Source organism: Ochotona princeps, chromosome 4 (genome assembly GCF_030435755.1).
Source record: "Ochotona princeps isolate mOchPri1 chromosome 4, mOchPri1.hap1, whole genome shotgun sequence".
Taxonomy (NCBI): Eukaryota; Metazoa; Chordata; class Mammalia; order Lagomorpha; family Ochotonidae; genus Ochotona; species Ochotona princeps.
In genome coordinates, this window is record NC_080835.1 from 25,064,090 (window position 1) to 25,084,238 (window position 20,149).

The 20,149-nt window shown below is 44.3% G+C and overlaps 1 protein-coding gene across 2 annotated transcripts in view; it reads right to left on the reverse strand.

Annotated features, from left to right (window-relative positions):
- Positions 1-3,424, reverse strand: part of CD44 (CD44 molecule (Indian blood group)) — an 86,080-nt gene extending 82,656 nt beyond the window's left edge. The window contains exon 1 of one of the 2 annotated variants that reach the window (XM_058663177.1): positions 3,117-3,424. In XM_058663177.1, the coding sequence (XP_058519160.1) occupies positions 3,117-3,189 (73 nt within the window). In that variant the 5' untranslated portion in view covers positions 3,190-3,424. The remainder of the gene's footprint in view (positions 1-3,116) is intronic. The other variant, XM_012927051.2, reaches the window with a different exon arrangement.
- Positions 3,425-20,149: the final 16,725 nt, after the last annotated feature.

Sequence of the window (20,149 nt, forward strand, 5' to 3'; positions counted from 1 at the left end):
TCATGCATTGTCTCTGAAGCTCCCTCACTCCGTCTGGCAGATGGAGTGTAGAATAGTAATTCATAAGGCTGCTCCGAGACTTAAATAAGAGAATCTTGCCAACCATTGACTTAATGCCTAGCATACAGTGGTGCTCAGTAAGTGGTGTTTCCTAGGGCTTTAGGAATCCACTTAACTCAAGATCATACAGCATAATAGTAGAGTGCCAGGTTTTTTAAGATGGGTGCTCCTAAGCATCCAATGATGTGCTAGAAGTCCCACAGAATCTTCCCAATGCATCAGCTAAGAAATATAGAAGATTATTCTGAAATACACAAGGTTTATACTAAACACACAAGATTTATTGCTTAACCTGCACGAGCACATGGTGGAGTAACCTATGGAACTGTAAGGCGTGTCTGGTAGACCACACCCTCCCTGCCCACGGCAGGGGTGGGTGCCAGAACCTGCCATACTCCACTTTGGGGTATTTCCTAGACCAAATGTGGGAAAGCACCCTTCCCTAACATCCTAGCAAGTCTTGAAAGGGAAAGTTATTCCTTCCCCTCCCTTCTTCAGGGCCTTTCATATCCTTGGAAAAAAAAAAAAAAAGAAGGATTTTTCCAAACAATCTTTAGAGTCTATCTCTGAATCTGCGACAATGATTCAGAAAATATTTCTTGAATGAATGAAAGGGAATCTGTCATAATCTAGGAATTTCATAATGTTCAACCACCCTTTCTACATGGGGAAATTTGGAAGAAAATGAAACTTTTTCCTACTGACTACCAGTCAGAGCTCATGTCTTTGTCACCATACATTTCCAAGGAGGTAGATGTCCAACGTGTGACTGCCAATCATGGAATTAATCAGTGTTAACCCCAGCAGGGATGCAATTTCCTTCCTGGTCCTTCCACGTGGGAAAATATAGCCATAGGTCTAACTCCCAAGGAGAATCAGTGGGAGCAGAACGTGCCTGCCACTCCCAGCCTGGGAGCTACCAGACACGATCCTGTTTCCCAACACCAAGGGTACAATTGCCAGGCAATGACAAGAAGAAATAGGTGCTTGGAGGGGCAGGTTCACCAAAGACTACTTTCTTCCTGCCACAGGTTCAACAAAGCTGTTCTTCAACTCAGAGTTCCTACCTCCAAAACAGCTACACTATCATTGGTTATTTCTCTACCTTTTATTTTTGCATACCAAGACTGGGTGTTTCTTTTTCCTCCCCCAAAGCCTTGCTTCCTGCCAGTTTTCCCTATGTCCTCTAGAGCCCACCATTCCCCAAAATGAAACAACTCCTTTCTCTCCTTCCCCTATCTTTCGTTCCAGCACCGGGCCTTCTATTAAGTCACATCTCCTTTCCAAGTCTCAGTTCCTTCTGAACAGCTTTCTGAGTACATGAAAGCCAGTGCTCAGGCAGTTACCATCATGGTGCTTTCTCCCATGGACACTACTCCAGGGAGGCCTGGAGAACCCACAGGGAGAACCTTAAGGCTAAAAGCAATGCCAAATACTTGACGGTAGAGCCCTTTAGAAGAAGCAGAGAGACAGGTTGGAAGGAATCGGGAGTCAGAACACACTGGAGACAAAGCAAAGACAAGAAGACAACGAAAGGCAGCATAGCCACTTAGGCAATCCTACAGAAATATCCCCTACCCTTTTTCTCTGAGGTCAGGCCCCAGTGTTCTCCTCTACACTCCCATCCTGAGCCTTTCTGTCTTTCAAGGATCTGCTGGAGCTCCAGTTTCCAGAGCCTCCCCTGAGGTCTTCGGTCCACCAAGGCCCCTCTTTTCCTAGTTTGCCTGTCCCACTGAGTGGAATATACTCTAAGCTTTGCCTTTGGAATTCACAGCCAGCACACTCTGGTCTGTGTGAACATCAACACTCACTGAAAATTCTCCAGTCTTGGTTTCCCTCCCGAAAAACAGATCCAGCCACAGGGTACTTCCCAGTGGGCCGTTATGAGAGTAAAAAGAGATAGCACAGGTCAATGATGTACACAGTGAGCCTGCGCACTCAATGGTGGCTAGTGTTGTTCTTGCTATTATTACGACTACTATCATTGCTTCTGCTCTGGAACTGAAGTTCTAGGTCCTTGCCTATGCTCATAGAAAGTCTCAATGTGGGACTGTGGCTTTGGCTTTCCTGGATACCCTGAAATGAGTTTAGTAAATACTTGCTGAATATTATTAGCTACGGACAGGCCTGTCTTAATGACACAGCTGGTACTTGTTAAAAGAAAAATTAATTTTGCTAGTGATAAGCAAATCAACCATGTAATTATCAGTACATATATAGACAAAGAAAAGGAGTGCTTGGAGTTGAGCCACGCTGGGACATTTCACACACTGCATGCCATTCTGTGGCTACTGAAAGGCACCAGTCCTATTTGCTTGGGATATTAGAACCCCAGCTCTGAGGCTCTTCATAGTAAACTGGAATTCTGACTCTTCTTGTGGGGCTGAGGGTGCCAGGCAGGCAGCAGAAGCAACATTACTGTCTGTATTTCCCAACTGATTGGCAGAAACAGAAGGTTGGCAGAGTTAGGCAGCTGCCCAGTCATTGCCTCTCTTATTCACACTCCATGCCCCAGGCTGGAATCTTAGGCACCCAGAACCTGGATTCAGAGAGCTCATTCAAGTTCAAGGCTAGGGTGGTCAGGGCTGGGGGCCAGACTGTAAGATCCTGGAACTCAACCTCATAGGGTAGCCACTAGGACACAAGACCCCTTTTTGGGAAGCTCAAATCCTCCCATTCCTCCTTACTGATCACTTCTGTGACCACCCTGCCCAGAGCTCCTACTCCTGTCCCAGCTCTGGCCTGCATCCCTGCCACCTCTTGGGACTGCAGGCATCCAGCAGTGCAGTTAACTCTGTGCCATGCGATCCAGTTTCAGCGTCCTCACCCAAATCTTGAGAAGGAGGCCTTTCCTGGCAGCTTTCTGCTCTCTTTTCCTCCCAGTGAAATGGTGCTTCCCATCCACAAACTCGCCTGCAGCTTAGCACACTCTCCAGCCCTGCTTTCCTGAACTCAGTCCAAGACCCTTGTTACCCACTCGGTTTTCCCAAGGCAGACCTAAGGGGCTCCACCCCAGGTACCCCGGCCGCTGTTCCCGAGCTAAGGCGGGCACTCACCGATATGCATCTGTGCCAGGCTCAGCTGCACGAAACAGAGTCCCCATGCTGTGCGCCACCAAAACTTGTCCATGATGTATCCGAGTGAACTGAGAGCGCAAGTGGTTGGCGCTGCGGGGCTCCAGGGAGCTGGGCAGGCGCCGGCAGAAGACAGGGCGCGGTAGGCGGATCGAGGTTGTCAGAGGCTGGGGGCCCTGAGCTATGAGGCCGCCTCGGAAGTTAGGCAGTTTTTATTCAAGAGTTTGAAAGAGTGACCTAAGAGGGAGGGAGCGAGCGCAGGACACACCCAAGCGAGGGGCTGTGACTAAACGCGGCAGCGGAGGTTTAAAGACGTACCAGCCCTCCGTGGCGCAGCCCTTCGCCCCTGCCTGCTTTTCCACTGAACTGGAAACCCCGGTTGCCTGCGGACTCCCAGCGCCCCGGGTCACACCGGCTGTCTGCACTAGCCTGCCTGTCTGGCCGATGGGATAATCGAACCCCTAAAACCTCAAGCCATTGTCTTCAGCCTCTGCCTCTCCTTTCCTGCTAGATTTCTTTATTGTATTTGACTTGGGAAGGATCTTGGGTCTCCCAGGCAGGTGGATGTCTTGCAGGAGGAGTTGGGATCCTGGCTAGACCTGCACTGAAAGGTAAAGAGTTGGGGTGGAGGAGATTGTGTTTCCTCCTAGGGGAAGGAGGGAGAAAGCTTTCTTCTTCCATTCAAAGAAAAATGAGTTCACATCCCTAAGTGGAGTTTGAATTCAGGATCGGTTAGGGAAAACTAGCTAACGACCACTTTGGGGATGGGATTTAGTTCCTTAAATCTACTTGTTCGTCCTCCGCCCACTCATTTCAGTCATTCTCTGAAAAATCCTTCCATTCTCCCATCCAAATATCCTCCAGTCTTAGCTCACGTATTTCCAGGACTCAAATGTCCAGCCAGCCCATCATTCACCTATTATCTATTCACATCCATCCATTCATTTCTTCATTCATCTTCTAGTCCAACAAATCTGTCCATTCACCATCCATCCCTGTATCTTCTACACTCCTTCCATACAACTCTCATCCTCTCATCCATCCTTCTGTACATACCCTTTCATATCCCTTTGTAGCTCAACTCAGAAACATCCGTTTCTCCATTCATTCTATTGATTGATTTACCTATTCATCTCCCACCCATCATTAACATGCCCATCCATCTTTTTATCTGTCCTCTCATCAAACCACATATTCAACAATTCTTTCTTACTACATATGACATAACATCCATAACATAACATGTTATGCATAACATCATATCTTCTTAAATTAAGGTGAACATGTGGTATCTAACCCTTTGGGATTGGCTCATTTCCCTTAGCATTATGGTTTCCAGTTTGGCCCATTTGGCCACAAAGAACTGCATTTTGTTTTTTTTTAATAGCTGAGTAGTATTCCATGGAGTAGATGAACCATAGCTTTCTTATCCAATCCTCTGTTGATGGGCATTTTGGTTGTTTCCATGTTTTTGCAATTACTGATTGTGCAGCTATGAACATAGGAGTGCATGTTGGTTTCTCGTAAAACAGGTGTTTTGGATATATTCCTAGGAGTGCTATTGCTGGATCATACGGTATGTCGATTTTGAGTTGTTTGAATGTTCTCCATACTGATTTCCATAGAGGCTGTACCAGCCTGCAGCCCCACCAGCAGTGAAGTAGGGTTCCCTTTTCCCCGCAACCTCGCCAAGAAGTGTTGTTGGTGTTTTTCATGTGGGCCACTCTTACTGGCGTTAGGTGGTACCTCATTGATGTTTTAATTTGGATTTCCCTTATTGCCAGGGAACTTGAGCATTTTTTCATGTTTATTTGCCATTTGGGATTGTTCCTTTGTGAAATGTCTATAAAATGGAAATGTGAATGGGGTGGTCACAGAATGGGGTTAAGAAATCGCATTTATTTTTAACATGTTGGCTGCTCAATACTATGTCAATTAATTCCATAACGATGTTAATTGTTGCTGATAATATGTTAGTGCTTTTATTTGATCGGGATGATACTCTGCTGGCTCTGCCCTCAGACCAGAGAGGGTCTCCCCAATAAGTAGTTGGACTTGACTGGACTATAAGATGTTGGACTCTATGCTTGGCATATGCTGCTAAGAGGGAATCTCAACTGAACTTGAACTATGGTTACGCAACAAGGTGGAGGAACCCACCATGGGGGGAGGGTGTGGGGAAGTGTGGGGAGAATCCCAGTTCCTATGAAATTACAACACAATGTAATTAATGAATAAATTTAATTAAAAAAACAATTCTTTCATGTTCTCATTTATTCTACATATTATGCCAACATTAATCAACTCTCCTCTGCCTATCCTACACAGCGAATCTCAAAGATGAGAAGAGATTGTCATATTCTTTCAGGAAGGCACTTCCAGTTTGAGTTGCATTTTTGAATTCTAGTTCCATCTTTATCTAAAGGATACAATGGTTTAGTATTTGGAAATAAAAATTAAGTTTAATGTGAACTACTGAGGGTAGATCTGAATGAGCTTCCTGCTTTTTGAGATACATAGAAAAATAAAGTGCCAATCGCTATGTTGAGGTCCTGAAGGATAATGCCAGAATTCCCAAGGGAACATAGGCTTCTGTAATTTATTGAAAGAAATGGGAAAACTGAGGAGAGAGACACCTAGCTACCTGCTTGCCCATTTACTCATTACACTAGTGATGATCATGAAAGGTACTCAAGGTAGATAGTACCTGACCATCTCAGGACTCTCTGTTCTAATAGGAAAGAAGAATACTGAGGAGGGTGTTTGGGACAGCAGTTAAGATACTGCGTGGTACACTCATATATCACATCAGAGTACCTGGGTTTGAGCTCTGGCTCCCCTTCTGATTCCAGCTTTCTTCTAATACCCATCTATGTGGCAGAAGATGATGGCTCAAATATTTGGGTCTCTTTCACCTGTGTGGGAGATCTGATTTGAACTCCCGGCTCCTGACTTTGGTAATGTCAGGCATTTGAGGAGTCAGCCAGCAGATGATAACTCTCTCCGTCTTGTTCTCTATCTGTTTATCTCTCAAATAAAAAGTGGATGAATAAAATACTTTTAAAAAATAAAAAAAGCAGACTGCCATCTATAGTATAAAATAATCTACTAAATAGTCCTCAGTATGAGTGCATTGAAAATATTTAGAAAGAAAACACTGTCTGTGCTAAATATGTGTAGGTTCTCTTCTTTATGCCCTAGATGATAAAAATATAGCAACTATTTACATGGCATTTATAGCATATTAGACGATTTAAATAATTATAGATGACTTAAAATGTATGACACTTTGTACAGGTTATTGGTAAGCACTATACCATTTTCTATAAGAGACTTGATCTTCTGAGATTTTGAAACCCTGGGGGATCCTGGAACCAATCCCATATGGATACCAAAGACAGGTTTATGTGTATTCAGGAGCTACCAGCCCTAGAGAAGGGAATCATACTATTTCCTGGGGAATATCAGGAGGGCTTCACAGAGGAGGTGAAATCAGAGTTGAGGGGCAGATTAGGACCTTTTTTTTGTTGTTACAAATGTTGGTGCAGGGGCAAGATACCAACAGACAGTCCTCTGTAGTGAATACCACGGCTTTAGGGGGCAGAAAACTGAGCTTCCTCTTCTGTGTTGTTTTTTGTTTGTTTGTTTGTTTTTTCTTACTAGCTGTGTGAACTTGAGTACATCTTAGGAATGAGCATTCACATACCAAATTTTCCCAAATGTCAAATGGGCTCAGTAATAGCATCTACTACTACTACTACATTAGATAGTTGATACTGTTGAATAACTGCTATAGAACTGACAAGGACTAAATGACTAGAAAGTTCTCCATATACTAAGCATTAATATGTAGGTACATAGTGTAAACACTATAAATATGAAAATTGTTTGAATATTAATTCAGATGAAGAGTTTGGGGAAGGGAACAGTAAGACGTAGGAACACACAGAGGTCAGATTGTAACTATGTCAGAGAATTTGAGTTTGATCCAATTAGAAATAAAGAGCTGATGGAAGTTTTAAAAATTATTGTTTTGTTAATATGCATGTGACATAAAACTTACCATTTGTAAGTGAATAATTCCAGTGGTACTTATACATTCACAATATTCCAGAACCTTCCTCTTCATTCAGTACAAGTTTTTCAGCCGGTTTGATTGTTTCCTGTTTTACTTGTATTTTCAGGGAGAGTGGGGATGCACACTCATTATCAGGGCCCATTCCACAGTGGTTCAGCAGCTTACCTGCCAAGATGCCAGGCACTGATGTCTGAAACAAAAACAGTGCATGTGAGCTGCCTGGATGATGAGCACTGCAAATCTGCCAACGAAGGGAAAGACTTATTCCTGCCATTGCCTGTGACCAAAGGTACCCTTTCTTGAATCACCCGGAAGCAAATAGTTCCAGGGGAGCTCCAGGTTCTGACCATGTGGGAGCCAGCCCAGATGGGCTTCCTGTGTGGGTGAGGCCTGACCTCGCACACCTGGTGCTTCTCCAGCCTTCTCTTATTGGAAGAAGGGAGAGTTGTAAGAATAACCTTTGCCTCCCTGTGTTTCCAACTGGAAGTTCCTTGTTAATCCCTTAGAAACAGAGTCAGAGGTAAGGGCAAAGGCTTCTGAGTGGGCTGCCATGGGAACCTAGACGTTCCATTTGAATTTTAGGAGGTCAGTTTTAATATATGAGATTGCATCTTGTCAGTGGATTTTATTGTTTAAAAATATGTGTAAAATCACTCAACAAGATCATCTCAAATCTTGATCCTTTCTGCAGTTAGTTTAGTAAATAATCAGTATCAATAATAATAAAAAAATTGATCTGAAAGTGCTTTGCAAACTGCAGCTGAGCATGCAAATTCTAGCAGCTGTAATTAGGCTTATTCTCCCTGTGGGGAGTATTTCATCTGTCTGCTTCCCGACAGTCTATTGAGGGACTGACTGAAGCTGTTGGCCCCTGTGCCACAAATGACTCAATTCACGTAGTTAACCAGGTGACTTACTGACTCCAAGCCTGTCTTTGGGAATTTCTGGATCATTCTCTGAGCTTCCTCTCATCCTCCTACCACTCCAAACATACATTTCTAACACAATTGGTCACACAAATCTTTTCCAGACTTTAAAGACTAGATGATGAGTTTTAGCTGCATATTTGTTGCCTATCACACTTAAAGCACTTCTTTAAAAGATGGGATGTGGGAGACTGGAAAAGAGCTTGAACTGATCTGGATGAACATGAGGTCATGTCATTTGTGAAGACTCCAGAATAGAGTCAGCAGCCTCGGATCGAGAAAGCCCAAGTCTTAGCAACACCAGCTCATCCCTCATCAGCCCAGTGACATAACCTCACTGCATCTCAGTTACCAAGCCACAAAATAAGAAATGATATTTTATAGTTGACTATGAGTAAGCAGGGAAATAAAGCAATCAGACCATTTACTGGCGGGCTTACTTTATAATGGGACACAATGACCCACCAACCCCTAGGCTATCGGAGAACAGGGACGTGTGTGTACTGGACGCAGTATATCCCGAGCTCTCCATGTCTGAGAGACACCTGTCTCCCATATATAGAACATGTTCCACAAATAATTGTGTAAATTTCTGAAAGATTCTGACTCTTTTATCTCTCCCTTACACCATACAGGAGTGTTTGTGGAATTGTTTGTTTCAATACGCAGAAACAGACAGCTTGACAGAACATCAATATTATAGTCAATATCAGTAATCAGAGAAATAGCAGTGTCCCAGCTGAGGTGGTTAGATTGGGAAAATTTGTTGTGGTGCCAACTCCTTGCTTGTTCTGGCAGACAAAGTGTTTTGCCAAAATATTGGGGCCTGATGGTTTCAGCCTGTGTAATCTAATTCTTGTCCCTCAGCAAAGAGTTCAGGCTAGACGGAGTGTCCACAAGGCACTCAGGTTGAGAGACTGGGAGGTGGGGTTGAATCATGAAATTCCAAGATTATAAATCAATTCTTTTAGGGGCCTGCTTCCCAGAAAAGAGCACAGAACAGAAAACTTGTCGTTTCAGTTCAGTTTTAAGCTTTAAACAATTTACTCTCTATGCTCACACAGTGTGAATTCTGCAATGCAAATGAGCAATGGTAAAAAAAATACCTTTTTGAAAATAACTATTCAAAAATTTTAAATAAATTGGTAACTGGAAAATAATCATGAGAGATAACTGACCTGGAGTGACTAATCTCAAACTAAGCTAGTGTGGTTATAGAGCTAAATCTTTCCAGAGTTCAAATGATAGCAATTAAAGCAACTGATGCGACTGTGCCTCTTGAAAATGCTAAAGGTTCCAGATTGTCCATATCAGCTGCAAAGTGGTTTATACACAAGCCTTTGCAGATCAAAATAACACACAAATGGAATAAAATCCAGTGTTGGGATTGTGTATTAGACTGCTTTATATTGCTATAGCTAAATACCAAGACTAGGTACTCATAACAAATATATGTTTATCTAGCTCACAATTTTGAAGGCTGGGAGTTCAAGATCAGGTGGCTCCATCAAGGTGAGGCAGCTCCTTTGTCAAGGGCATCATGCGGTTGGTAGAATCATGTGAGGATAGTTCATGTAAGGAAACAGGAAACCAGATGATGAGAGAGACCAGGCTTGTTCTTATAGTAACAACCTATTCTCAAGAAAATTAACTCACTCTATGAGGTTAGCATTAATCCCAACATATGAACCTTTGCGGATAAAACCACTGCTAAGCCACAACAAACTGTAACACATCTAGAAATATGAGTATTTGAGGATGAAATTTGAGTACAGACTGTATGATTTTATGCAGTAAGATAACTGGATGGAACATAAATGAATCTATAGTTTATATGCACTATTATTTAGAAGAAATACAATTATGTTTCTTTTAGGTATACATAGTAACCAGAATCCTTTTTTTCTGCCTCTTCCTCCCACTTTGGTTTGTTAAATACATTGGAAGATATTTAAGGGGTTCCCATTGATTCACATCTATGTATGGTCTGCATTAGTCATATGCACATGTATAGAATGTGATTAAATCCTGGAGGTTGCCTGAATATTGTTCTCTCCATCAGTTCCCTGTGTGATTACTTATATGCCAAACAAAATGTATACATTATTGGTTTTGTCACAATCATCACTTCACCACTGTCACAAGTACTGCCAACCCATTACCATCATCACCACCAGAATCCCCACCATCACTATTGTCATCATCACTACCACCATCATCACAATCAACAGCAGTGTCACCATCACCAACATGAGATAGGCAGTTAGAACTTGACCTATGCATGTGAGAGGAGACTGGGGTAGGGAGGTGGGCGGTGGGGGTGGGGAACCTGTGGAAAGGAATGTAGGAGCTTCTAGAAGCCCCAGAAACAGTCTGTCAACCACCACCTTGGCATAGTAGGCTGAGCCTTGGCCTGGGGAGTCCAGCATCTCATATGGACACTGGTTTGAGGCCCTGCTGAATACTTTCAATCCTGCTCACTGCTAATGGCATTGGAAAGCAGCAGAGGATGGTTCAAATCCTTATGCCTCTGCACCCACCTAGAAGACCCAAAAGAAACTGTGGCTCCTGGCTTAGAACCAGCCCAGGTCCAGTTGTTACAGCCATTTGGGGGAGTGATCCAGTTGATGGAGGAGCTCTATCTCTCATCTTCTCTCTGTGTAAATTTGCCTTCCAAATAGAAATAAAATAAATCTAAAAAAGAAAGGAAGAAAGAAAATAGTTTTACTCTATCAAGTTCTGTTTATACCTTGATAACTTTATTGGTGGACGCAGTCTTCCTCCAAGGAAGCTTTTCTAGGGATAATCCCCTCTGCTTTGGGCCAAGTGGGATACTCTACCTGATAAACATTGGGTAATACTACTTTGGGAAGGATTTTACCATTTAACACCCAGGAAGCCCTTCCTCCAGAAGAACATAGAGCAGCGAAGAGAGGAACTGTGAAAAGGTCTGCACTTTCCCTTTGAAGCCCCGGTCTGAATACAGTCTGAACACTAAGTTCTTTCCTAAGACACCTGCCTGATCTGTGAGGTATACTTCAGTGCCCAGAGCTCTCCTGGGATATCTGTCTGGTTTGGCAAGTGTGTTGCTCTCAGTCTGTGTACTTCTCCTTCCTGAGATGCCAGCTTGATCTGTCAGATGTGTATCAGTGCTCAGCTCTTTGGAGATGTTCACTTGGTCCAGCAAGTGTGTTTCACTCTTCGGCCTCAGCTGTTTCCTAGGACATGTGCCTGGTCTATCAGGTGGATTTTTGTCAGCTCTCAGTACTATCTTTACCAAGATGCCTGTCAGGTGTATTCTCTCTATTAAACTGTGCCTGGGCTTGCCTGGGCCCGAGAGGTTTCTCCCTTCATGGTAAGTATGCTGTGAAGGGATCTCTTGAGAGCTAGGTGTGATCAGGGACCTAGGGGATTTCGACCTAAAGGCTGGGTGGTGGGAGCCTCCAGCAACCTGGCAGCTACGAGGGGTACCTGATCCCAGGTCAGACTCAATACTGAGGGCCCTAGCCACAGCCACTGCTGCCACGCGATGAGCAAGTCCTGAGTTTTGGCAGCCAGTGCACCAATTGCACCAGGCTCTGCTCACTGGCAGCCTGGCAGCAAGCTCTGGAGTCTTGGGGATATGGAATTGCTGCTTAGGGACATCCATGGATAAGGTCACTGTGCGTGTAGGTGAGGAATAAATCCTGAGGGACTCCCAAAGACAGGGTAACTGCACTTTCAGATACATGAGGGGACTGAGACCTGGTGGTTTGGAGAGGAGAGTCTGGACAATCTGTTTGGGTCAGATAGATACACCAGCCTACATGTGAGTCCTGAGTAGGGCTTATCATCATGGAACATTGTTGACCACCACGTGCCAGTCCATGTGAAAGCTAGATCTGGAGATCTGTCTACAAGGGTTAGATTCTAGTACCTGACCAAATATCGAAATAGGGGGTGGGTCTCATTAGGCAGGGCCATAACACTAACCAGCATCTGAGAGAATCAGGTCCTGAGGGTAGATTCTGTGGGGGATGTGTGAGCCTGACCCTGTGGAAATACAAGTCCCACTGGTTAGCTCAAGAGTTGAGGTGGGGATGGGCTGAGCTAAGTGTGACCATGGAACCTGCCATTACTCATAGGACAGGGATCGATAACAATCTGGGCAGGTAGGTACAGGCTGCTGCACGAGCATGTGCATCCTAAAACAGAGTGTGGGGTGGGCTGGGCCACAACATTCGCCAGCTTATTCAAGGCCAAGAAGAAGGTGCAGGCTACGCCAGGCAAGGGTCTAACACCTGCTGGCATGTATGAAATCTGGGTCTGGGAGTGGGCCCAGTGGGGGAATGTGAGAATCTCCCCTAGTGGGTCATAACTCCCAGTGGTGATCACATGGTCCAGGCCTGGGGGTCGGGCAAGCTGGGCAAAGTAGTTCCAACTATTGGCTACTGTGTGGGTATGGAAAGGGGAATACCAGACAAGAAACCAGACTGGACACAGGCCATTCCAAGCTAGGTGTTAGACCTACTGTTTTCAATGAAATAGGGATAGGAGCAGACTGAGCAGGTGCTAGACTCCAGCACCCACCACCGAGAGTCGGGATAGGGGAAAGGCCAGGTCAGGCCAGGCTACAGTATCCAAAGGCAAAGGTCATGACAGGTGAGGTGTTATGTCAAGCTGGATCGAAGCAACCACTGGAACATAGGAATCTATGGCTGGGAACAGGCCTGGTTGGGGAGCTAAAGGGACAACCTGGCTGGGTTGTGGTTCCCACTGGTGAGTGTGTGAGCTGGAGTGGGAGCTGCATTCTGGTGTCAATATGGCTGCAGTGTCCCTCAGCACAAGTGTGGACTGGGGCTGGGCACACCAGACTGGGCTAGACTTCAGCACCATCTAGTGCTCGTGAGGACCAGGGTAGGTGTAGGATGGGCTAGGCTAGGTTTATGCCCCTGCTGAGCCATGTATGAGCTGTGTCTGCATGTGGAACAGGCTTAGCTGAACTAATACACCCAACAACCAGAATGGGTTGAAAGTCAGGAAAGGCCACTGTTCCTGCTAGGATAGGAGGTGGACTGAGTAAGGCTGGCCCATGGACCCACTGGTGTGTGCGAGATCTGGCTTTGGGAGAGGTTCTGATGGAGGAGCCTGGGAAACTCCTCTGTCAGGACACAGTCCCTGAAGGTGAGCACTAGAACCATGATAGCGAGCAGCCCAGACCAGGTCAGGGAACCATACCCATTGGCGTACATTTGGCACGGGTTAGGAGTGGACCCTCCTGTGCCAGTTCACATCACCACTGGTGGTGAATCCGAGCACCAAAATAGAGTGTGGGTCATGCTAGGTTCAGTTGCAATATATGGCAGTACACATAGGGGCTGGGACTGGGTGCTGGCTGGGCAGGGCTAAGCTGGATAGTAGCTCCCACCAGCATGAGCTTGCATTGGAGGTGGGCCAAGCCAGACCAGGCTACAGTACCCACTGGCAAATGCCAATGTGAGGCGGGCCATGCCAGACCAGGCCATAGCACCCAACCAACACATGTGAGAATGAGGAGGTTGAGGGGCAAAGCCGGTGGGGGGTTGCATGGGGCTCCTCTGCTGGACCACCATTTCCACTAGAGAGTGTGAGTTGGGATGGAGGCAGATCAGACTGACCAGGGCTGTAACACCTGTTGGCCTCATGTGAGCTGATTTAGGGAAAAGCCAGGCTGTGCTGACTGTTCCTACTGGTGCAAGCATATGTCAGAGTCAGTGTGCCTTGCTTGGGCTTTGCCAGAGCATTCGCTGGCACATGCGGGCATAGGGGGTAAATTCTGTCAGGTTAAACTGAAGAACCACCTGGAGAGTGCATGATCCAGGAGTGGGAGTGGGCCCAGTAGGGAAATAATGGGGACCTCTCTCTTGGGTTGCCACTCCAACTGGTAAGCATGAGAACCAGAACGGGGGCAGGCATGGCTAGACAGAGTAGTAACCACCAGCACGTGTGTGGGCAGGATAGTGGGGCTGGTTGGGTTGGACTAGGCTTCAACACCCATAGACATGTATGAGAGCTGAATGGGATGTGTAATAGACTGAACCAGTCTGCTGTACATACTGGCAAGCATGGGAATCAGGTCAGGGGGCAGGATTGGAGATGGTTATTGTACATCGCTCCAACTAGGTTGAGGCTCCCACTGGTTTGCGTAGGAGCCAAGTGTGTGGTGGGCAGGATCGGGCTGGACTGCAACACCCATTGGTTCGTGTGGAAGACAGGACTGGAAACAGAACTGACCTAGTAATTGCAACTACCAGCATATGTGTAAGCTGATTGGGGCGATGGACTGTGCCAGACCTTGTATTGGCATGCACACACAAGAATCAGGTCTGGGTTCACCTCATACAAAGTTTTTTTGGGAATCCCTCCAACTGAACTGCTGGACTCAGAACCCCAACCATGAGGGGAAGTGCAGGTTCCATAGTCTGACCGTGGAGTACATGTGCAAGAGTTGGGCCTCCTCAGTAGCTCAGGCAGCGCAGTGGACAGCATATCCAAATGCACATGGAGGATATGTCAGTACACTGGAGTCTGCAGAGGACACCTGGTACCATGGTAGAGGATGGAGGATAGAACAAATCAATCGACTACCCCAGCCAAATGTTGGCAGTGAAAATCTGGGCTAACAGAGACGCTAAGGTGGACTATGCCAGCCAGTGGATTCTGGAGAGATTTCATTGTGCTTGGAATGGTAAGATTGACAGCAACTCAGAACTGTTGAACTATCAAAACCATTTGAGCAGTGCCCTGGGACCATGCACCACATCGGGGACCCTGGGATTTTTGGGAGGCTGGGTGGGGCTTCTCCCTTTATCTCCTCCCTTCCCCCAGGTACAGGAAGGAAAAAAGAGAATGTGGAAACAAGGATCTTACCCACTTTCCTGTAGCCCCTGTGCCCTAATCAACTATGTAAAATCATCAATATAAAATAATAATAATAATAATAACAATAATAATAATAAATAAGTAAATGTTGAAGAAAAACTGTGTAACCTTGCTTATTCCCATCTGAATGATTGGATACTCTCAGATTTTGTGTACAGAGACCCCTTGTGTTCTGATGGCTTCCCTATGCCATTAATTCTTCTTACCTGCATGCCAATACTCTGTCTCCTGCTTGGTTCCTACACAAAGACTAGGATGTCTATTCCACCAATCTTCATTCACAGAGGTTGTCTCTCTGCCCCTCCTTCCCTGTGTGCATCATTGGCCTGTCTTCTCTGAGATATCCTTGGTTCTTATAATAAACCATTAAAGTCTGATCATATTGGCTTTATATGATTTCTCTTCCTTACAGCCAGAAAGAAGAGATGAATACAAAAGGACGTTATTCCATTTTACAAATGGGTAAAGAGGTTCAAATGGGTCATGGACATGTCCACTCTCAAGCCTTGAATTCAGGACTCTGACTCTAAACTTCAAGTGTTCTGATTGAAAATTCCATACTCTTTTCACTACCTAGTTCTGCTACAACCTGTGTCACATACATAAACATAAAGAAGCAATACTCTCTTTCATTGTTACAGAAACCAGATGTCCTTAATGAGTTGTCCATAGGTGCATGGCTATAGAAGTGAGTGGCAGATCTGAGTTTTTTCTTCCCAGTCTCTGGCCTTCCTCAGACAACATGTGCTTCTTCATGAACACAGCGTAATTCAAAGGTAAAACTTTTCAGCTGATCCATGGCTGCTTCTCTTCAAATCCACAAAGAGTAAAACTTCTGGACTCCACTACACAGGTAAAATCCTTCAGCCAAGTCCTTAATGAGCTTAGACATCAACTCCTGGAGATAAAAGAATAGGCACAGAACATGGAGGCATGTGGTGGCGGGGCAAAATTGGACATCATTATCAAGCTACAGTAGCTCCTGCTCTAGAAAGTGTTATGTGGTGAGAAAGAGATTTGTTGAGCTGAAGAGAACAGGGAGAGGATATGGAGAAGGAAGAGAAAGAGAGAAAAATGAAGAGATGTATTAGCCCAGTGCATTAAGATGAATACAATACAAAATGCCATCATACAAATGAACATCTAAAATCTAGTCATCAGACCGTAATTTAGCAGACATATTGTATGTTATGCATCCTAAGAAAAACTGATGTTTTACTCCTGAAGAAGATTATCACCCAGGTCAAGACTGACAGGTCAGTTGCCCATTAGTTAAAGCAATGTTTGATTGTCATTGAGAAAGAGAGTAGATGATTCAGGGCAACTGTAACAAGGTGGTCAGGAGACATCTATCTGAGAAGCAATATTTGAGTTAAACTTACACAAATATAAGAGAAAAGCTTTACTAAAAGGACACTGAAAAGGTAAAGTCCTTAAGTGAGAGTTTTTTTTGATGTGTTTTGAGGAACAGGAAAGACTAATGTGGCTAAAGCTGAGTGACTCAGCACAGAACAGGAAATGAGATTGAAGCAGAGGGTAAGGACAAGCTCTTTGGTAGCCTTGTTGGCTGTGGTAAGAAGTTTGGATTTTATGTTAATTGCAAGGGAATGTCCAGTAGATTTCCCCTAAATTAATAAAGACACTTGTGTCACTGGGATGAGAAAGAGTTGAAGGGTTTACAGTTTAATGCATGAAAGTTCTTCAGTGGATTAACATGTCTGTAGGATGAGACAATGATCACACTAGTGGTTAATATTTGACATCTCTGCTCATGACAGATGAGTAAGTTGTGTTAGTCAAGATAGTATGGGTTATGCTTTAGTAACAACATCTCTTAAAAATCGCACTGATTTAACACAAATACCCAGGTGTCCACTTGTCTTGCAAAATTATCTGTGGTTCAGGAACTACTTGAAGATCACTGTCTTGCATGCAATAACTCACTGATTTGGGGGGCTTTTAGTCTTATAGTATCTCCAACTTAACACAATTGATGCAACAGAAAAAGAATAGTAGAGTTTCTTGAATCAGTAATTAAACACTTTGATCCAGAGGCAACACATCATTCTGTTGTCAGCTAAAACTACCCATCGAATTTCAAAGAGTTTAACGTGGGGGGAAAGTAATTTTTCTACTTGACTAAAGATAATGAGCAACTAATGAGAGTAAACATAACAACTGAGTGTGTTAAGGAAAGCCTACTAATGCTCCAAGCAGAGTGCAATGCACTGAATATGAAATAGTCAATAATGGAGTCCAAGCGTGGTGATATTGACTAGTGTAGTTCAGAAAGACTCTGTAGGTAGAAGGCACCTGATCTAGGGACTGACGTGTGAATTGAATTGAGAGATTGGTTAAATGGTCACTGTGTAGCTCAGTTTGCCCCATTGCAAGTTCATTAAGCTTTCACCTCTGTCTGGCCCAACCTTATCCACCACTCATTAAAGTCCCCTCATAACCTCTTTAGCTTTATCATTTTTTTATGAAAGAGCAAATGATACTAGAAAAGAACATTATTAATTTGCTGTGTAACTTTGGACGGTTTGTTCAATATGTGTTAGCTTATATCCTTCACTTAATGCTTAATATGATTGCTGTAAAAACTAAAATACATCATATGGTAATCATTTTTAATTCACAATGGGCTTTGAAATATCACATACCCCCCCAAAATAGTGATGATTGTTATTTTTAAAAAAGTATTTCTTGGCCCGGCGTGATAGTGTAGTGGTTAAAGTCCTCGGCTTGAACGTGCCGGGATCCCATATGGGCCCCAGTTCTAATCCCGGCGGCCCCACTTCCCAGCCAGCTCCCTGCTTGTGACCTGGTAAGGCGGTCGAGGACGGCCCAAAGCCTTGGGACCCTGAACCTGCGTGGGAGATCCAGAGGAAGTTCCTGCCTCCTGTGTTTGGATTGGCTCAGCTCTGCCCATTGCGGCCGCTTAGGGAGTGAACCATCAGTCGGAGGATCTTCCTCTCTATCTCTCCTCCTCTCTGTATATCTGCCTTTCCAATAATAATAATAATAATAAAAACATTTCTTTGTTTGCTCTTTTTGGAAGTCAGAGCTACAGAGAGAGGAGAGACATAGAGAGAGATCCTCCAACTGCTGTTTTGCTTCCAAGATTATTGTTACAGCCAGGGCTGGGTCATACTGAAACCAGGAGCCAGAAGCTTCATTAAGTCTCCCACAAGGCTGTCAAGGGCCCCAACATTTGGGCCATCTTCTATTGCTTTCTCCAGACCATTGTCAGGGAGGTGGAGCAAAAGGGCAACACCAGACCACTAACCTGGCACCCACATGGAATGCCAGGAACATAGGTGACACTTTACCTGCTACACCACAATCCCAATCCTAAATGATTGTTATTAGTGGTTCATTTTTCTCTTGGATTTCTCTTGAATTTAGGTTCTGCCCTAACCCAATTTCACCTGACCTTTCAGGTCGATTTTATAAATTTTAGCCGTAATAAACATATTCAACAATGGATAATAGCTTTAACAAGCTAAAATTAATTTTTAAAGATTTATTTATGTATTTGAAAGGCTAAGTTACACAGAGAGGGGGAGAAACAGAGTCGGATACAGAGGAAGAGAAAAATCATCCATCTTCTGCCTTATTTTCCAAATTGAACACAATGGTCTAGGACAAAGTCATGATACGGGAGCCGCATGAAGATCTCCCAGACAGATGGCAGGGATCCAAGTGCTTGGGACATCATCTGCCACTTTTCCCAGACCATTGGCAGGGAGCTGGATCAGACGTGGTGCAGCTGGGCCATGAACCAGCACCCAAACGGGATGCTGATACTACAGGGAGCAGCTTAAGCTGATGAGTTGCAAGACTGGCCCTTGAAATAATTTTTTAATCACCTCTCCATCATCATAACCTCTGGGAAGATGTGATAGGGAATCCAGGCTGATGCAAGCTCTGCAATATTAAATACGCCATATCCAACTTGGCCAGGGCCATTTCCGTTTGGCTGGTGGAGAACATGGAGGAAGGAAAGAGAGCATGGGGGTCAAGCTTGATAGTGAGAAGGTCACTTCCACTCACATTCCATTGCTAGAATCCAATCACAGAGCTGCACTAGACTGCAATGAAAACTGACAAGTATAGTCCAGTTGTGACTCCAGGCAAAAGAGGAGAAGGTGGAGTTGAGGAAGCTACTGCCTTTTTCCTGTATTTCTCTCTCCACCCCTGGCTCCTCTCCACCTCCTAGGCCACATACTCTGTTGATGAAAAAGGAGACACCTGGCCTGCCTCAAGTACTCCTGCTTACTCTCCTCCACCTGAGGAACAGGTAAGTTCAACCTAAGACATCAGGAGAAGGATTGAAGCAAAAAGAAAGACAATGGGGTGCCAGCACGGGTTTAACTCTCTGATTGACTTTGTGACCCTTCATACATCATTTCCAGGTAAGGAAATAATCCACATAGCCGTTCTCTACCAACTCAATGCAACCTTGTGAAACCCAATTTAATATCATTTACAAAATGTGATTCATTTCCCAAAATATTAATTTCAAGGCTTTTGCAGATAACTGTGTTTGGAAAATACTCAATTACATACAGGCTAACAGATTTCTTTACTACAGAAATGTTCTATTTACAGAATGTTTTCCAAAGCCAGGCTTTGGAAATCAGTGGTGAGCAAAGCTATGGAGTCCCTGCTTTCTGGTAGTTCATTACCAAGTAAATTTAAATTTCCAGCAGGAAGCCATGGTATAGAACCCTTTTCAAAACTATTTCACTGTAGATATCTAATTTTTAAGAATAATCAGAGCAAATTAGTTCAAACCATAATTTTAAAATTTCTGAAATAGAATGAATAAAACATTAATACTGATAAAATCAATAAGGCCTTATTTAAAAATTATTTTATAAGATTTGTTATGATATAAAAGGCAAAGTTATAGAGAGAAGGAGACACAGAGAAAGAGGGACAGAATATCTCCCATCTGCTGGCTCACTCACCAGGTAGCTAAAGTGGCTAGAGCTGAGCTCTGGAGCCAAGAGCTTAGTTTACCCATGCGAGATGCTGGAGCCTCAGGCAGGAGCTTAGTCTACTGAGCCATGGCACCAGGTTCTAATTTTTGATATATTTTTCTT